Here is an 18,645-nt window from a genome sequence, read left to right as displayed (position 1 = left end):
TGTATAAGTATTTTTATAATTAAATCTAATTAAGTGACCTAAGTTTAATAAAAAAAATTGTATGCAGTACGTTATTATTTTTCTTTTTTTACGCTTTTGTATCAAAATTTTTTTTAAAGAGTACAAAATTTATTAAGTACAAAAATTTATTGATATAATATAAATTTTTTTATATTTTTTGTTTATAATATAAATTTATTGATATAGTATAAATATTTTTATAAATAATACATAAATATTTATAAATAATACAAAAAATTTCACACATAACACATAAGTTTCTATTGCGGATGTATTTTATTAATTAAATGAGAAGAATGTAGTCTTTCAAAAATGTCTGTGTTGTATACTAAATTTTTTATGTTACCTGTATTTTGTTAGTTGAGTGTTAATATTTTGAATATTTAATCCTTCAAAAAATTATATTAGACATCAAAATTTTTGTATTGTCCGTATTTTGTTGATTGGGTATTAATATTTTAGGAATGTGATTTTTCAATTTTTTGTGTTATATACTAAAATTTTTGTGTTGTGCACTAAATATGTGTTGTGTATCAACAACAACAACAACAAGCGCACAAAAGAAAAAGCAAAAGACATCATGACGACAATAAGTTTTTATAATAAAAATGATGTATTATATATCCATTTTCAATTCTGTTTTTCCCTCCTTTTTTAAATATTTTGGAGTATTTACCCTATTTTTATTGGAGCCTTTCATCAAATAGTTTCAATATGTGCCTTTATATTTCAATATTTGTAGCCTTTCAACAAGTGAGATTGGTGAAAAGATTTGATTTTTTTTCTATTGTAAGAGATTCGTGGATCTTGTAGTCGGTGAATGTATTAGTTATAAGAATTGGACCGAACCGGCCAGTCCGATTGAAAAATCGGTAAATCAATTACCTGACCAATCTGATTGAGTAATCTGACAGGATAAGACAAAGAATCGGGTTGAACCGGCAAGCCGGCGATTTTGTGTAACCCTTTGAAACTTTTTTTTCCTTTACCAAAACGACATCGTTTTGGTCTTTAAAAAAAAGAACACTCAAAGTCCCTAAGCCTAATGTCCTAAACAGCACCCTAGTCCCCAATACTCCTTCCAGCCCTCCGCGAAGGTTCTCTTCCCCACCTCACCGCCGGCCATCTCCTCTGCTTCATCTCGTCGGACACGATGCGTCTTCTATGACGTCGCCTTTGATTCTCTTGCGCCGTCGCGTCTTTATCTCGCAAGCAATACGATTTATTTGATTTTTAAATTGGAATTGAATTAGAGATTTTCTAATACTACTAGATATTCTTGAGTTCTTTATCATGTTAATTTCTAATTTTTTATCATTGAGATTCGTGGTCAATATAGATTAATTAATATTTAGTTTAAGTATAAAGGATATATATTTCCTACCCTTTGAGTGAATAGAAAGTTAGATCTACATTGGATCTTACCTAATTGCCCCATCTATCCTCCTGAGGAGAAGTTTTGTTTTAAACCCCGATTCGAATAGGAGAAGTATGCCATGCTAATGTGCCTTGGATGATCCACATCTTAAAGTCATGCGCCGATGAACACATTGAACTATCCATGGCTAAGAGCTCTCACAGTTCAGGCACAACGACGCAATTATCAGGAGCGTGCTCTACTACTGAGTTAATAGTCTGTCGTGTGGGCCTCCCACTGAGGCCTACTATGCCAAAAGCGAGAACTAAAATTAAGGTACTTCGCTAGAGTGATGATGACCACTTGGCATGTAATACCAGAATACAGGATAGTAGGACAATGTCTTATTCAGCATTAGTAGTTGAAAATGTTATTCTATTTGATTAAAATTTTGCAGCTTGATGTGATCAATGCAGGTAATAGAGTTAAGAATGAATTTTCTTATGGCAGACAATATGAGTGCAATACTTGCTATGAAATTCAGAAAAAGGTTGGGATTTGGAATGATAGCAAAGCTGCACATAACGGGAATGCATGTTGAAGGGAAGGTATGGATATGGAATTTCAAATTTATCCTGACTCATCGGTTGAGTGTTAAACTTTACTCGCAACATAAAAGACACCAGATTTAATGTTGCTAGATTCAATAATCTGGACATGTTCCATTATTTTTCTCTCAGACATATTTTTTATCATGGACCTTCTATCAGTATTTTAAGAGATGATATAACTAGATAATAAGTTGGTGGGAAGAAGTTTTCCTCACTTAAATGCATATTCTAACATTATCCTATAAGTATTTCTTGGTAGATTTTTTCTGAATAATTACACTATATTCTTTGATCATCACCACTGTTTGATCTCCTCTCAAAGATCTCTTCTTGGATAACAACTCTTTCATGAATTTAGCATACAATGACATTTGTTCAGGAAAAGGAATATTGATTTGCAATTTTTTTTAAAACTTCTAAGAACTTAGAGAATTAATTATCCTTGGCCTCCTTCCGAATTCTTTGAGGGAATGGAATTCTAGGCATGTACTCTGGCACTTTTGCCTTCTCTGTAGCTTTCTCTTTTGGAGCTTGAGTTGGGGGTGTAGTAGTTTCCTTTCCCTGATGGTTGACATCTTCCATAGTCTCCTCAGATTGTTTGTCACTGTTGATGGCTTCTCTTCCCATGACTTTTCCACTTCTCAGCATAATGGCCTTGCACTCCTCTCTTGGATTGATCTTAGTATCACTTGGAAATATGTTAATGGGTTTGCTAATTGTGTAGCAATTTGTCCCACTTGCACTTTCAAGTTTCTAATGGAGGCATCTTGGTTCCTGAAGTTGGCTCTTGTTTCATCCATAAAGCTCCTAGTTTATTGCATGAAAGTGGAGGTTTGTTGGATAAATATAGATGTGCATTGAGTGAGTTTCTCCAAGTTATTCTATAGAGGAGTGGTCTTTTATGGGTTTTGAGATGGTTGTGTGGGAGGTGTTTGTGGTTGGTGAGAATTATTGAAGTTGTTGAAGCAGTGGTTCTTTGGTTTTTATTTTCCTATCCAAAGTTAGGGTGGTTCCTCCATCAAGGGTTGTAAGTTTTAGAGAATGGGTCATTGTGTGGTGGCCTAGAGGAGTTTTTCATATAATTCACTTTTTCAACAAAGGATTGATCATGATTAAGTGGCTCAGAAACTTCACTTTGAGGGACTTCTCCACCCATGTCATAGGTGATGCCCTGTGTTTCCACTCTGAAAACTTTTATTTGTCCAAGTTGTTTAGTGAGTGCACTGATTTGCTGAGACATAGCCTTGTTTTGTGCTAGAATAGTGTCTAATGTGTCTAGTTCCATGACTTCTTTCTTCAAGGTTCTTTCATAGGAATAAAAATATTGATTGTTAGCCACTATCTCAATTAATTTCAAAGCTTCTTCAATTGTCTTCATGTGCAAAGATCCTCTAGCTGAGGAGTCCAATGAATTCCTTGAAGTAGGAGTAATCTCATCATAAAAAAATCTGAAGTTACACTCAATAAGCAAATATATCCGGAAACACTTTTTCAACATTTCTTTGTACCTCCTAAGTTTCATAAAAGAGATTCTCCATCTTTCTGCATGAAAGTCTGGATATCATGTCTCAGCTTTGCCAACCTCTGTGGTGGAAAGAATTTGGTTAAGAACTTATGACCAAATAATCCTGTGTTGATATGCTCTCTTTTGGTTCATTTTCGAATCACTAATTGGCTCGGTCCCTTACAGAGAATGGGAACAACCTCAATCGATAAGTTTCAGTAGAGACACCATTAGATTTGACTATGTGTCACAAATATGCAAGAAGCTGGAGATGCAAAAATTAGGATCTTCTTGAGAACTCCCACTAAATTGAAAATTTTATTGCACCAAGGTGATGAGTTAAGGTTTCAACTTAAAGTTGTTTGCCTTCACAGCAAGGGGCTATGGTGAATCCATATTTCATGGCATTTACTTGCTCTAATTGAGTGGATTTTATTGACTTTTCTCACATTTATCCATTGAAATAGCATAGTTTCATGATTTCTTCCTAAATTGTGCTTGAAAGTAAAAACACGCTTTTTAGGCCTTATAATTGCTAAATTTTATTCACTTTAGTCTCATTCGATACCTTGATGTATTTGTTGAGTGATTTCAGGCTTACAAGGTAAATATAGATTGAAGAAGTAAGGAAAAAACATGCAAAAGTGGAGAACTCATGAAGAAATAGAGTTTGAAGCTTTTCAGCAAGTGTGCGTACGCACACACCTATGCATACGCACAAGTCCTGGCACGTGACTTCATTAAATGAAAAATGGGGGTAGTAATTTCTGGGCTTCCAGATCCTAATCCAACTCGTTTCTAAAGTTATTTCAAGCCTAATTCAAGAGGAACAAGGAGAGAGCAATTAGGTTGAGTTTAGAACATGTTTTAGGTCATTTCTAGAGAGAGAAGCTCTCTCTTCTCTCTAGAGTTTAGGGTAGATTAGTTAAATGTATCTTGGATTTATGTTTTGATACTTGCTTTAATTTAGTTTTCCTTACAATTTCTTGTTATTACATCTTTGTTCTCTTAGTTTTATATGCTATTTCTTTTATTTGATCATTTTTATGTTTATGAACCCTTGTTGATTTCGATTTTCATTTAATGCAATTTGAAGTTTTTATGTTTATTGATGTTTAATTGAGTTGTTATTATTATTTTCTTACACTTGGTAACTTTAGATTTTATTATTATTGCAATTAAATATGCTTTTCTTTTTATGCACACCAAGTGTTTGATAAAATGCTTGGGTTAGTTTTAGTGTAGTTTTTCACACTCTTGGCTTGGAATTGAGGACTTAGGTGACCTTGAGTCATTGATGTCCATTCTTGATTGATATATTAGGGTTGTTAGTTGATTTGGTTTCCACTAACGCTAGTCTTTCACTAAGCTAATTAGTGAGTTAGCTAGGAATTGTGGATTAAGATCAATTATGCATATTTGACTTATCCTCAATGTTAGGATTGACTAAGTAGGATTAACTCTTCATAATCATCTATTTTTGTGGTCAAGGGCTAGGATAGGTAACTTTAATTCTCAATCCTTGTCAAGAGGCTTCTTAGTATTTGAATTTTCCTTTCTTTTGATTAATTGCCTTGAGTTTGATTCTTTTTTATATTTAGTTAATTGTTTGTTTCTTTACTTTCTTCTTATTTACATTACTTGTCTCTTGCAATCAAACCCCCATTCCCTCAGCCAATAATTGAGCACTTAATTGCAATTCCTAGAGAGAACGACTCGGGAATTTAAAAACTCCCGGTTATTTGATTTGAATTGTGACAATTCTTTATTTAAACTTTAATGTGAGGATCCATTTTTAGTTTGGACTATACCTGAAATGGAAATTATTTTGTGAATTCCGAATCAGCATAAATCCCTCTCTATCAGGCTATTATGCTACTTCCACAATTTCCTGAAGTGGGTTTAGTGAAAAAACCAAGAGTCCTCCTAGTATTGGCATTATTGTTAGTATTGTCTGCCATTGTTTCGAATTCTCCTTGATTGTCCTCCTCTTCAATTTTCTATACTTTCCTCTGATTCCTTGATTTCTTTCTTAGTTATCGGAGGATTTTTCGATTTTCAGATCAAATTGAAGGAGTTCCTTGCCTTTGTTTTTCTGCATTCAAAAACACACAAGAAAAATAACAAAGAGAAAAGATGGAATTCCTAATGCCACAGTGAAAAAAATTTACAGTGAGTAGCAAAATAAAAAGCTCTAAATTAGAGAATCAATTAATATGGTAGTTGTTAATCTCAATTAATCTCCGGCAACAGTGCCAAAAACTTGATGCAGATTTTTGCAAAACCACAACTCGGCAAGTGCAACGAATCGTTTCAAGTAATACCACAGTAAGTGGTTATCATTTACACGAGGGTTAAAGGACTAAGCAACAATAATTAATTGACTACTTCTAATTAGACAAATCGAAACAGAGGAGTAAAAGAATTAAAGGTGAAAACAGAGGCAAATAACTAGCAAACAATGAATGAAAACAATGATTATGAGAGTGTTAAGGTTTCGGAGATATTCACTCCTTAGGAAAACAATCCTTGTGTTTATTTATTTGAGAGATACAGAGATCAATTATGACAAAATCATGTATCATTGAATTTCAATTCCTTGACAACTCAATTTCTCTTTAATTAACTAATCACCAATTTCTTGGTTAACTAATTAAGAAAAAAAGTTAAGCACAAATCCGATTTAGTTTCAAATAAGATTCAAGAATAGTCTTTAGGTTGCATTATTGTCTCTTATCCAAGCCAGTCCTAAACAATTGAAACTTTCAAGAAAGAATGATTTCCAAAAGTTTTCTAATCCGAATTTCATGTCATTTATTCAAACTAGAGCAATTGAAAATCACGAAGTGTCGCACACTCTTTGAAACACTATTCTTAGTTAAATCAAAAAGTAGTGAGAAAGAATTTTCAAACTAATTCCAATATTACTTTTTCCAAAACAATATTTAGAATCCAAAATAGAGTTAGAATGTTTCCTAACAATTCCAAATCTTTAGAGATGAAGAACAAATACTCAATCATGAAATAGATCAAAGCATAAACCTCAAATAAAATAAAATACTTAGATTAATAATCTATAAAAAGATGAACAGAGCTCCTAACCTTAACAAAGGAGATTAGTTGCTCATGGTGGAATAAAAACAAAACTGTAAAGTGTGGCATAAACGGTGGTGTGTTGTCTCCTAAAGTGTGGTATAAAACTGGGGTGTGTTACATAATATCCCTAGATAAGTTTCTCGACTTATTTAAAACCTAAACAAAACCAAAAATTCAAATTCAAATTCAAATTAAATCAAAACAAAATTAAATCTAATTAAATTAAAACTTTTCTAATAACTCCTAATTAACTAGTAATCTTTCTTGTGATTAGAGTTTAAGCCTTGGTACTTGATTACTTCCTTAAGTATTGTGGGCTTGAATTTAATCTTAGGCTTGAGTGCACCTCCCAAGGACCTTGGAGTATGGATTAAGTAAGGGACGTCCCACGCCCTTGAAGACTTGAAGCTGGCATGTACTGGGCGTGGGAGACGTCCCACTTGCTCAACTTGGAGGGGATGGAGGGCTACTAAGCAATGCCCTAGCATGCCATGTCTTCATGGTGGTGTGCGATGTGCTCGGGGAGAAGAAGATGGCGTGTCCCTGACATGTGTGGCATGGGACGTGTGCGATAAAGGAGAAGGTGGTGTGGACAACGTCCCACGTCCTCGTGGGTGAGGAGACTTGGTGCTGCTGGCCAATGGCCCAGCATGGGATATGGGGAGCCACATGGGACGTGAAGCTTCATGGATGGAGGGCGTGCAACTGGCGTCCCACGTCTTCATGGGTGTTGGAGTTGGGAGCTACTAGGGCTTGGCCCAACGTGCGACGTGGGGAAGGTGGCGTGCAACATGGGTAGCTGGTGTGAGGGATGTGGGTGATGTCCCACGCCCTCGTGGACAAGAAGCTTGGACGTGAAGCACCCCACGTGGGATGTTCCTTGATGAAGGCTTGACCTGGGAGGAAGTGTGTATGGTATACATGAAGTTTGGAGTGTTGCATGGTGTGTATGAGTGCGTTTGGGGATGCTTTGAACGTGTTTTGGCGTGGCAAGAATGGCTAGGCATGTGGGGCATCCCACGTCTTCGTGGAGCACTTCCAAGGGGTGTTTTGGTGTATGGAGGACATGTAGAGGGCATGGGTAACATCCCACGTTGGGCTTCTTTGCGCTGATTTTTTAGGGTCAAAGATGAGGGTCATTCGCGGTCCATACTGAACGTCCACTACTCCACTATAGAGAATTATATATCATTGGAAAGCTCTGGATATTAGTTTTCTAATACCGCTGGAACCAATTCATTGGGACCTTTTTAGCTTAAGTTATGCTCACTCGAGTATAAAGAGGTCAGAGTGACAGCATCTACAAATTCACTTTGCACTTGTCGTCAATTCTTGATTTTTTGGAAGGTTGCTTCCCTTTTCATGCCCTCTTCCTTGATTCTCCTAGGAACTTCTTTGGTTGTTTTTCTCCTCCTTTGTTCTTGCTTAAAATCTTTCAATAACTTCTTAAACATATTAAAACTCAAAGCAACTTCAAGAAATATCAATTAAAAGTACAAAATCTCAATTAAAATGAAAAAAATCACTATATTCAAAAAAATAACTAAAATGCTCATGCATCAACCTACTCAATTTTTAGTATTTATTCTTTCAACAAAAACAAATTATATATATGACTAATTCAATCTTAATTAGGATGAACCAAATCCTTTTCAAATCCTGCCAATGAATTTACACTTCCTAAGAAATATTTAATTGAAATCAAACCTAATTTGTTAAATTTTGAAAAAATTCTATTCTCTTTTCTTTTCTTTTGGAAAATTATATTCTCTTCCACTAACCTAATTTATCATAAGTTATGCTGCTCTTAAGAAACTAATGGAAACATTTTTTTAAGTAGTTAATACATTTATGCATAAGAAATATAAGACTTCTTTCAATAATTTTTATAAGGCTTTCTTTTATGATATTTTTAAATATTAACTTTATCACACTTATTGACAAGATTCATTTCTAAATTAGAAATTAAATATACTTAAAATACATGCACATCTTTTAGTTCGTTTCACAATGTGGAACAGGTTAACTCGGCTAGTCAGCTACTATATTTGCACTTTCAATGTTAGAAAAACCAAATTGTGTGCACAATTGCACATTATAAGTTGTCATTACCCACGAATAATCAAAATTCAAACAGCTCTTAAGCCATTTGGAAAGCTTGTCTAGTTTTGATAAACAACTTAATTAAGTTACTTTTGAAGAAATAGCTTAAACAATAAATGCTTATATTAAAAGTAGCTTATAAATAAGTTATTTTGTATTTGATTTTTTAGTTCTAAAAATACTTATTTTAAGAGAAAAATAATAAAAAACTTTTTATTATGAGAAAAGTCATTTTTTTTTAACTTCTCCTTAAACACCAAAATAACTTTTTAGAAAGTTACAATTTTGTTTTAAAAATTGTAACAGACATTAATACTACACATTTTCATAAGTTAAAAGTTAAAAAAAGTCACTTATGAACCTATTCAAACGGATCCTAAAAGTAATTTTTTTGAGCTTTTGACTTATGAAAAATAGTAGTATTAATGTCTGGTACAATTTTCAAAACCAAATTGCAGCTTTCTAAGAAACTATTTAGGTGCTTATAGAGAAGTAAAAAAAATGACTTCTCTCATAATACTACTACTTTTTATCCCATTTTTATAAAATAAGCACTTTTAAAACTAAAAATTCAAACACAAAATAACTTATTTATAAACTACTTTTAATATAGTCACTTATTGTTTAAACTATTTTTTGAAAAAGAACTTAATTAAATTGTTTATCCAACTGGGCCTTTAATATGCTACAAGGTAACAACCAGATTGTAACTTCTGTTATCTGCATCTTTTTTCTTTTCTGGGTTCATGCAAATTACTTTACATGTTTACAAATCTCTATACTGTGTAAAACACTCGCTCTATACCCCATGAAAATGTTTATGTAACAAAGGCCTATCAAAGGCAACAACTAAGAAAGCTGCTGTACAAACAAAAGAGAAAGACAACTATGGATGCTACAAAGTGGAATAAAATTGCCAAGACATGCTTTCATTTGGGTTAACTATTATCTCTTTTATCAGCCACCACTTCATTTTTATCACCTTTTGCTTCAAAAGAATCTTCACTAGGCCTATCAGGACTAGTAACCCTTTGAGTCTCCTCTTCAAAAATCTCCTCCTTGATTGGGGCCTCATCATCCACAGGAGTGTCAGATTGGACTTTATGAACCACAACCACCTTGGGGTTGGGGGAGACATTTCCGGGAGAAGCATTGCCCTCACACGCAACAGGAATACTTTCGTCTCCAGCTGATCGCACCGGAACAGGAGCAGATTCATCAGAAGACGACTCGGATTCATCAAAGGTTTCCGGCACTGTGGCGGTCGGGTCACCTTTACTCCTACGTTTCTTTGACCTAAAAGAGAGAGCTTGCTTTATGCCCTTCTCGGCGTGTTTCAAAACATTCTTCGCCTTCTCCTTGACATTTCCCTTGCTTGGACTCTCCGGGGGTGATCCTTCAGTCGACTCGCCTTCGCCTTCTACTTGAAGCTTGCCGGTTGGAAACCCAGAAACATTATCGTCCATGACAAATTTCAAACCAACACCACTTTTGGAATTGACTGACCTAATGTTATCATGTGGTGATGGAACATCCTCTCTACCACGACTAAACAGATCCTCCCCCTTCTTGTTGAAACTCCAGCGGAATGCGCGAGGGGATGGAACACCTTCTCCACCAGAACCAATTTGATCCTCCTTTTTCGAATTCTTACGGAAGACATCACCAATCTTGTGCAGTCCCCTCTTTACTTTTCCCATATGAGGATGCTTTTGTTCAAAATCATCATCAGGACTGCTGCTACAGTTCTCATTTTTCATGGAACCATTAACCTGTGATTTTAAGTTGCGAGATGAACCATTCTGCTCCCCGGAGATCTCAGTATCAAGGCGTCTACCCTTCCCTTTTCTCGGTTCCCAGTTTGGGCAAGCTTGGCTTCCTGGGTGATGAACCCAAATTCCTGTCTCCTTTTGCCCTATAACATCTATCGCCTCAAAGTCATCGTTAAGCTTTGCAAGTTTTTCAGATGTAACAGATGGGAAGGAACCTTCATTGGCAGTCTCATTTTTTAATGAACTTTTCCTCATTTCTTCAGTATTCACTGTTTCTTGCTTGCATGTAGCATCAACCTCCTGTAAGTCAAAACTTTTCAAAATTGTAATGGATATATTACTAAAAAAAATTAAAATTAAAATAACAATAAAACAGGAGCAACCTTTGTTTTTTCCTTTCATGCAGAATAGGAACACTTTGGATATCCATATCCATCTGTATTCTGCTTCTTTTCAACAAAATGCTTTTATCGCGATATTGAATTAAATATTGAAACTGAGAAGTTACCTTGCCATGGTCAACAACGGTTATCGCAAGATGCAACCTCCCCATTTTCACGTTTTGAAGTGGCAGCCACATATCATGTCTTTGTCCATCCCTGAGATCATTGATATTCACAGAACATTCCCTGAAAATAACACAACACAATACTTATTAAAAGCATGTACTCAATAATAGGAGCAATACAATGACATACCAATAGTCAAGCTGAAATTGATTCTGAAGACAAACATTTTTAATTAAAAATAATGGATTTTATTGAGCAAGAGAGATAAAGCAACAGTAGGTGAGAACGGTAAGATATCCTCCCTTAGACCAAAAAGACCAGCACACAGCAGGAAAATGGAGGAGAGCGGCGAAAATGCAAAAGCTTCTCAAGAAAAATAAATGCAACATTTGTGCATGTGGTATAAAACAAAAAGGTTCAGAAAATGAGACAAACCCAAGATCATCATCATAGAAATGGTCCTTGTCATGAACTAAAAGCGCCAGCACATTGCTAGAATCCCATGAAATGATGGGAATTTTAAATTCCTCAAGCCATTTAGGATTGAGCGTTTTCCTTTGTATCTTTGTCCTAAATCTGTATCCACCCAAACGACCTTTCACATAAGGATCAGCTAGTCCTGAAACGCAGAGAGTTTGTTATAGACAACATAGTATGTATATATATAAGAAAAGAAACTGACCAGAAATCATCATAAGGGATTACCATTTGGATCTGATGGCTTCATGTCAGATGCCTCAATAAGTTCTACTTTCACATAAGCAACAGGATCCTTTTCATCCACAGAGAACCAAGGCCCTAGAACATTAAGATGTATGGATGAATGAGTATACAAAATAAAAAATAATGCAAAACAAATATGTAAAAGCACAAGATGTTCTATCTCTCCCACAAGATATGTGATGAAAAGATGAAAATCGAATGGCAAGTATTCAATGACAATAAAACAATTTCTCCAAAATGGATTTTTTCCAAAAGAAAACAAAAATACTATATTAAAATGGAAGCATGAAACCATCAACTCCAAAACCAATATATTAGCATAAATCCTAGTGCCTACTTTGAGAAACCGAGTCCATCCATTTAAGAAGAAAACATGTTGACCCATCATATGAGAAGAATGGTTTAAAGTTGGCAGTTGGCAACACAGACAAGTATATGGACAGATGTTATTCTTCATTTACACTATAAGTGGTTGCTAAAACTTGTAGCCCAAATAAATTCAATACTAGGTGATGACCCAACAAAATTTAAAAGAACAGGAGACATATATTACCTTCTTGCGGTGTAACAAATTTCTCAACATCAACAACCAGCATATTGGGCTGCAAAATTTAGCAATGTATCAATATAGAAAAATTACAAAGCTACTGAAAAATGAGAATTCATGTATTCAAGTTTTAGTCGCATCTTTCAACATCTCATTACGCCAAAACAGTGTGTGTGCGTGCACGTGTGCATGTGTGGCACAAAGAGACATCCACAGAGAATAAAGTTACCTCAACAAGAGTTTGTTCAAAAGCAATAGAGAGAAGCTTATCCTGGAAAAGTATAACAACGTAAAATTTAACATAACAATGACGGGTAGAATTGACAAACGAAGATGAGAGAGAGCAAGCAGAGCGAAGACAACAATATTCCTTCATAATTCATACTTACTAGCCACCCGGCAATCCCTGGAAGTTCAGTCACATCAAGCCCATGAGTAAATATAGGTTTCACAGTCATTTGGAAGTATGGAGGTTCAACAAAGCATACGCGCAAACGGCCAATAAAAGGCCATGTCCGGAGAAACTTCACCCCAACCAAGACCTGTAGAAGAGGAATAAAATATAAAACAACAAATATCAAATTTTATTTTATTTCCTTGTCTCTCTGAACTCCCTTAATACTAATCTCCATTTCTGATAGCAAAAAATAAGCCTTTAACAATTCACGTCTTGTGGCAAATCAGTCCACAATGCTTCTAGAATATTGCTAGCAAGTAGCTTCAGAAAATGCAGGAGAGAAAAATAAAAGTATAGAGATTAAATACACCCTCCATAGAAATACTTATAGGATAATGTCAGAATATGCATTTAAGTGAGGAAAACTTCCCACCAACTTATTATCTAGTTATATCATCTCTTAAAATACTGATAGAAGGTCCATGATGAAAAATATGTGAGAGAAAAATAATGGAACAGGCCCAGATTGCTGAATCTAGCAACATTAAATCTGGTGTCCTTTATGTTGCGAGTAAGATTTAACACTCAACCGATGAGTCAGGATAAATTTGAAATTCCATATCCATACCTTCCCTTCAACATGCATTCCCGTTATGTGCAGCTTTGCTGTCATTCCAAATCCCAACCTTTTTCTTAATTTCACAGCAAGTATTGCACTCATATCGTCTGCCGTGAGGAAATTCATTCCTAACTCTAGTACCTGCATTGATCACATCACACTGCAAAATTTTAACCAAACAGAACAACATTTTCAACTGCTAATGCTGAATAAGGCATTGTCCTGCTATCCTGCATTCCAATATTACATACCAAGTGGTCATCATCATTCTGGCGAAGTACCCTAATTTCATTAAACAAAGGGGGATTTCTTCCCAAGTATAGGTGCTGCACAACAGCTTCTTTCTACAAATATATATATATATATTATACAGTCATCAATACCAAAAGTGAAATCAATTAATTTAATACCCACAAATATAAAGTTAACCAAAAGAAAGAAATACAAAAAAGAAAAAAATTACATGCATAAGTCACAGTGTGATAGAAAAAAAAAAATTAAAGATTTATAAATTAAGACTAAAGCATAAATTTCAGTTTTCAGACAGAAGTCAAGATTCAAATTGCTTGATCAAGCACTATCAAAGATAAATAAATGAACAGGATGAGTCATACTGCAGTCCAAGGTTTGTACTTCTCTAAGAACCATGGTATGATGGGAAGCAAGATATTCTGAGAGGCAATATTTTCCATACATATAGGCCATATGTTTTCAACAGCATGGTTCAACCACCGGACAGTTTCAGAATCTGAAAGCACCTGATGGACACAAAAGGCATTATATGCAATATATTTCAGTACGATATATCAGATAATAATTTGAAATTATAATTACATTGATAAAATTTAAAAAAACTAAAGGAATTGACTACCAAAAATCAATTAGCAAAAGGAAAAACTACTACCAAGGAGACAAGGAGTGTTGCATTTTTAACCATATAATAATAATCCATTTGCTAGTGTACCTTTAATAATGAAGCTATACAAAATTTTGTTTTTGACATCAAATGAAATGCTCAGTCTTCATCAAGGTAAAACATCTTGCAGAAGGTTACTAATAATCCATTTAACAGCAGCAAGAGGAATAGTCTAGATGAAAGTTCTAGCTCTTTTTTTATCAGTACCATATTCCATTTCAACTTGACTTTTGGGAGAGAATATATTACATAGTTTCTTCCCTCCATTGCCCTTTATGCATTTTCTTGTACTATATTTGGAGTACATCATTTACTTGTAACTTACTATTGTCTCATCTCATACTTCATAAACCCTTAAAAGAATAACCATGCAAATAATGTTCAGATTCTGTCATTCTTCTAGAAGGGGTGGTTCTTTAACTTTTAGAACAGCATTTATTCCCAAATTTTCTATTTCTTCTTTCCCCTTTGTTCATTTACTTAAACTGAAGCTTACTGTTTTTCCCACATAAACTTCATAAATTCATAAAATCAAATTAATAACACTAACACCATGAGAATTACCCTTCTTTGATTAGCTTGTTTCCTCTCTTCAAACTGCACCTTCTTCCGCAGCCTTGTAACATAAAGCTCATGAACCTTTTCAAAGCCAAAAGAAAAAAGAAATATATCAAAGTCAGCAAAATATTATATTCCTCCATCTTTTTCTTTCCGTCTTTAAACAAATACAACAAAAAAAGACAAAAAATCCAGAGTACAAATTCAGTTCCAATCACTCAGAATAAGTACCCATTTTTATTTGTATCCCGCATCACCAACCCAACAAATTAAATACCCAAAAAAAAAACAAAAAAACAAAACTAACAAAAGAGAAAGAATTTTCAGAATCTCCAAAAGTTTTCAAAATTGATAACCACGGTCCCTCACTCACCAGGTAAAGATAGATCAAAGCAACAAAGTAAGCAAATGGATGGAAATAGTTGACTGCAGATAGCAACCACATCACCATCAGAACGATCCCCACATGATGCAAGATCGTAACTTCCGTTATATCCATTCCGAGAGAGAGAGAGAGAGAGAGAATCTTCACTTGAATCCACCACCCTTCGCAACAAAGATAAAAAGTTTGCACAATCCCATTAATCCAAATCCATTCACCAACTACAAGATCCACGAATCTCCGACAATGGGAAAAAACCAAATCTTTTCACCAACTCCACTCGCCAGAAGGCTACAAATATTGAAATATAAAGGCACGTATTGAAACTGTTTGATGAAAGGCTCCAATGAAAGAAGTAAATACTCCAGGATATTCAAGAAAGGAGGGGGAAACGGAATTGGAAATGGATATATAATACATCATTTTTATTATAAAATATGTCAAATATCAAATATCAAAATCATGTGCACAGTGCGAAAGATTAAAAGTTAAAACTTTGAGAGTGTGTGTGTCCCAATTGAGGGCCCAGGGATTCGGATAATTTGGGGTTAGTGAAACGGTGACGTATTGACGAAGCAAACACCGGCAAGGTTCAGTAGCTGATTAAAAGAGAAAGAGAAAATGAATTGGGAGGGGTAACCGCTCTTGAATTGGTTGCTGCTAAGTGGTGACTTGCGGAGGTTTTGGGGAACGTATATGGGAAGAGATTTACGTCGTAAGACTATGCAGCTTTGACTGCTGGTTGCCCGCCACGTGGCAGACACGTGGGATACTGATACGTGTCGTCGGCACCTTGTTGATTGATAAGAGCAAATCACCAAAGTGAGTTTTTTTTTTTTTTTTTGGTAAGTCACCAAAGTGAGTTTTTAAATCCAACAATGTTGAACTTTTTTTCCTTTCAAGGAATTTTTTAATTTGAAATCGGATAAACAAATGAAAGTTATAATTAATTTTTTAAAAATATGTATAATAAATGATGTCTTTATTTTTTATTATAAAAATTACTTTATTTTTATTGAAATATATATTTTCTATCCTTTTAAAAAACTATAAAAGAGAATAAATAAAATTATTTTAGTTTGTTAAATTTTATATATGATTTAGTTGGATATCTTAATTCTTTAATTTTTAATTTTATCTTTTTTTAACTTAATTGATTTAAAATGGCTCTAGTTTCTATTATTTAATTTTCAAAATTAATAACATAATTTATTTTGTTTCTTAATTAATTATCCACATTATATTGTCGTGATGTTCACAAAAAAATGATTGAGCAACTAAATAATTTAAAGGGTAAAACATAATTTTATCTTTAAAATTTGTCAAAAATTTTTAAAATATTTTTTATTTTTTATTTTAATTTTATTATAAAAAATTTTTATTTGTATTAAATGTATTTCTAGTAATAAATTTTTTAATAAATTTAGAATCAATTTAGCAACTATTTAAAAGTGGTTTTGTGCTTCTAAATTTAAGAGTTATTTGAACAAAATTATAAAAAATAGATCAGAAACACGATATTACTACTATCCTCTTATTCCGAGTTCCCAATATTCCGAATCCATAATTCCTAATAATAGGTGGTGTACATGCAAAAAATCCGAGTTGGGATACTGTTCTAAACAAGAATGGTACACCAAGAATCCGATTAAATGAGAATAATACATTACTAGCTCACTAATAGTTAACGGATATATCATTAAAGTGACTAAAATTATCATCACGTAAAGCTGTCAGATTGTGATATCGAAACGTACATTTAAGGCAGTAAATACTTGACGGTAATATCAGAAAGGTGTAATATAAGGAAAAAAAACTCGTGAGGTAAGACATAGTTCACTATAATCACTCTTAGAGAATTACTTTTCTTTTAAAGAAGAGAGTTTAACACAACAAGTGGAGTATAAGTAGACAACAAACATAACTAACCTAGAACAAATAAAGAAAAACAACCAACGCAAAGAATACTAATAGATATCCCATTGTCATTTTCGACATTGCCATCAACAACAAAAGGGATCCACACCTAACCATTCCTTATATTTCATAAATGACAGATGGATAATATCGTCAATCCCTTTTCGTCTATTATGAGAAATTCTTCTATTCCTTTGTAGCCAAATGTTCTAAGTAATCGCACAAAAGCACATCATCTATCTCTTGCGCTCCTCCTTACTAGTTGATAGCTCATTCCAACTTTGAAAATGTTTCTTTTGCGTCCCCGGACACGACCATTGCCTTCCAACAAATGATAACCATGCACACCAAATGGTGCACAAAACTAGCTCCGCAGAATTCGCATACATAGACCGGCAAGTATACCGCAGATTGTTGGTTTGAGCAAGCAGTGGACACCTTGCATATCTTAGTTAGGCGGATAGAAAATATAGTTTGTCACGGAAAAAAACATAAAACAAATAATTAAATGAAACGTTACTAATGAGACGAGAATTCAATGGTGATAGAATTGTTGAGGCTTCGGAGATGCTTTGTCTTTCTAGATTAACTTTTCTTACTGTCTTCTTCAATAACCTTCTGATTCCTTCAATGGCAGCCGTAAGTGATCAACTCATGTCCTCTCATCAAGTTAACCTCCTCTACTGCAGCAATCCACCACGTTGAGATGACTTATGTCCTCTCATCAAGCCACCTCTAGGTTTCTCACTGTAGCAGAAGATGAAGCTCTAAGCAGTCCATTCCCCTTCACGATCCTACTCAAGGTGCCACAGACAAGGCAGATCGTTTGGATCATAAAGTGCTGCTTCTCTTACTCTAGCCTTAATGCCACAGAGACCTCACGCACCCATAGTCAACGGGATTTCATGTCACATATCCAAAGTTACTCAGATGCTCTATTGAAATTCGCATGCAATCTCTAGCTTTAGTTCAACGCTATCCGGGTCAAGAATCGCACGAAACCCATGTAGAATAAGGGTGATTGTCATGGGTCACCCTCAATTCGTAAGATGAAGAACGAGGTTGCATAAGAGAACAGAATCAGACATATTGAATGAAAATAGTAATATTATTGATCCATGAAACTCAGCAGAGCTCCTAACCTAAACCTTAGGAGGTTAGTGACTCATACTGATAGAAAAACACAATGAAAGGTTCAAATGGGCAAGAGTTTTTTTTTAACAAGGGTGAACTCTTGTATATATATACTAATCTAATGACTAAGGATTACAAAAATAAGATGAACTAAGTTGATAGTGCGAAAATCCACTTCTGGGACCCACTTGCTGAGTGTTTGGGCTGAGGTTGAGTGTCTTCCACATGCTAGTGTCCCTTAGGGGCGTTGAACACTGGCTAGGGACCCCCTTTTGGGTGTTGAACTCTAGTTGCTCCCCTGTGGTCGCTGTACGCCAGGAATGGGGCTGGTGGCTGGCGTTCAACGACAATTTTGGGCCTTCATTTCCAAAACAAAGTATAAACTATTATATATTTCTGGAAAGCCCTGGATGTTAGCTTTCCATATCCGTTGAGAGTGCACCATTTGGATTTCTGTAGCTCCAAAAAAGCTCCTTCGA

General features: G+C 34.7%; 1 protein-coding gene across 1 annotated transcript; it reads right to left on the bottom strand.

Annotated features, from left to right (window-relative positions):
* Window positions 1–9,471: 9,471 nt before the first annotated feature.
* On the bottom strand, window positions 9,472–15,818 carry LOC112782261 (C2 domain-containing protein At1g53590). Its single transcript, XM_025824605.3, has 12 exons — window positions 15,107–15,818; window positions 14,740–14,814; window positions 13,874–14,017; window positions 13,511–13,603; window positions 13,269–13,400; window positions 12,633–12,785; window positions 12,473–12,514; window positions 12,250–12,298; window positions 11,679–11,771; window positions 11,409–11,592; window positions 10,973–11,093; window positions 9,472–10,764 (listed from the first exon to the last, which is right to left on the bottom strand). The coding sequence occupies exons 1-12, from the start codon at window positions 15,230–15,232 to the stop codon at window positions 9,631–9,633; spliced, it is 2,346 nt and encodes a 781-aa protein (XP_025680390.1). The 5' UTR covers window positions 15,233–15,818; the 3' UTR covers window positions 9,472–9,630.
* Between the last annotated feature and the right edge of the window lie 2,827 nt (window positions 15,819–18,645).

Source organism: Arachis hypogaea, chromosome 20 (assembly GCF_003086295.3).
Source record: "Arachis hypogaea cultivar Tifrunner chromosome 20, arahy.Tifrunner.gnm2.J5K5, whole genome shotgun sequence".
In the NCBI taxonomy this organism is placed as follows: Eukaryota; Viridiplantae; Streptophyta; class Magnoliopsida; order Fabales; family Fabaceae; genus Arachis; species Arachis hypogaea.
This window is presented reverse-complemented; position numbering and strand designations above follow the sequence as displayed.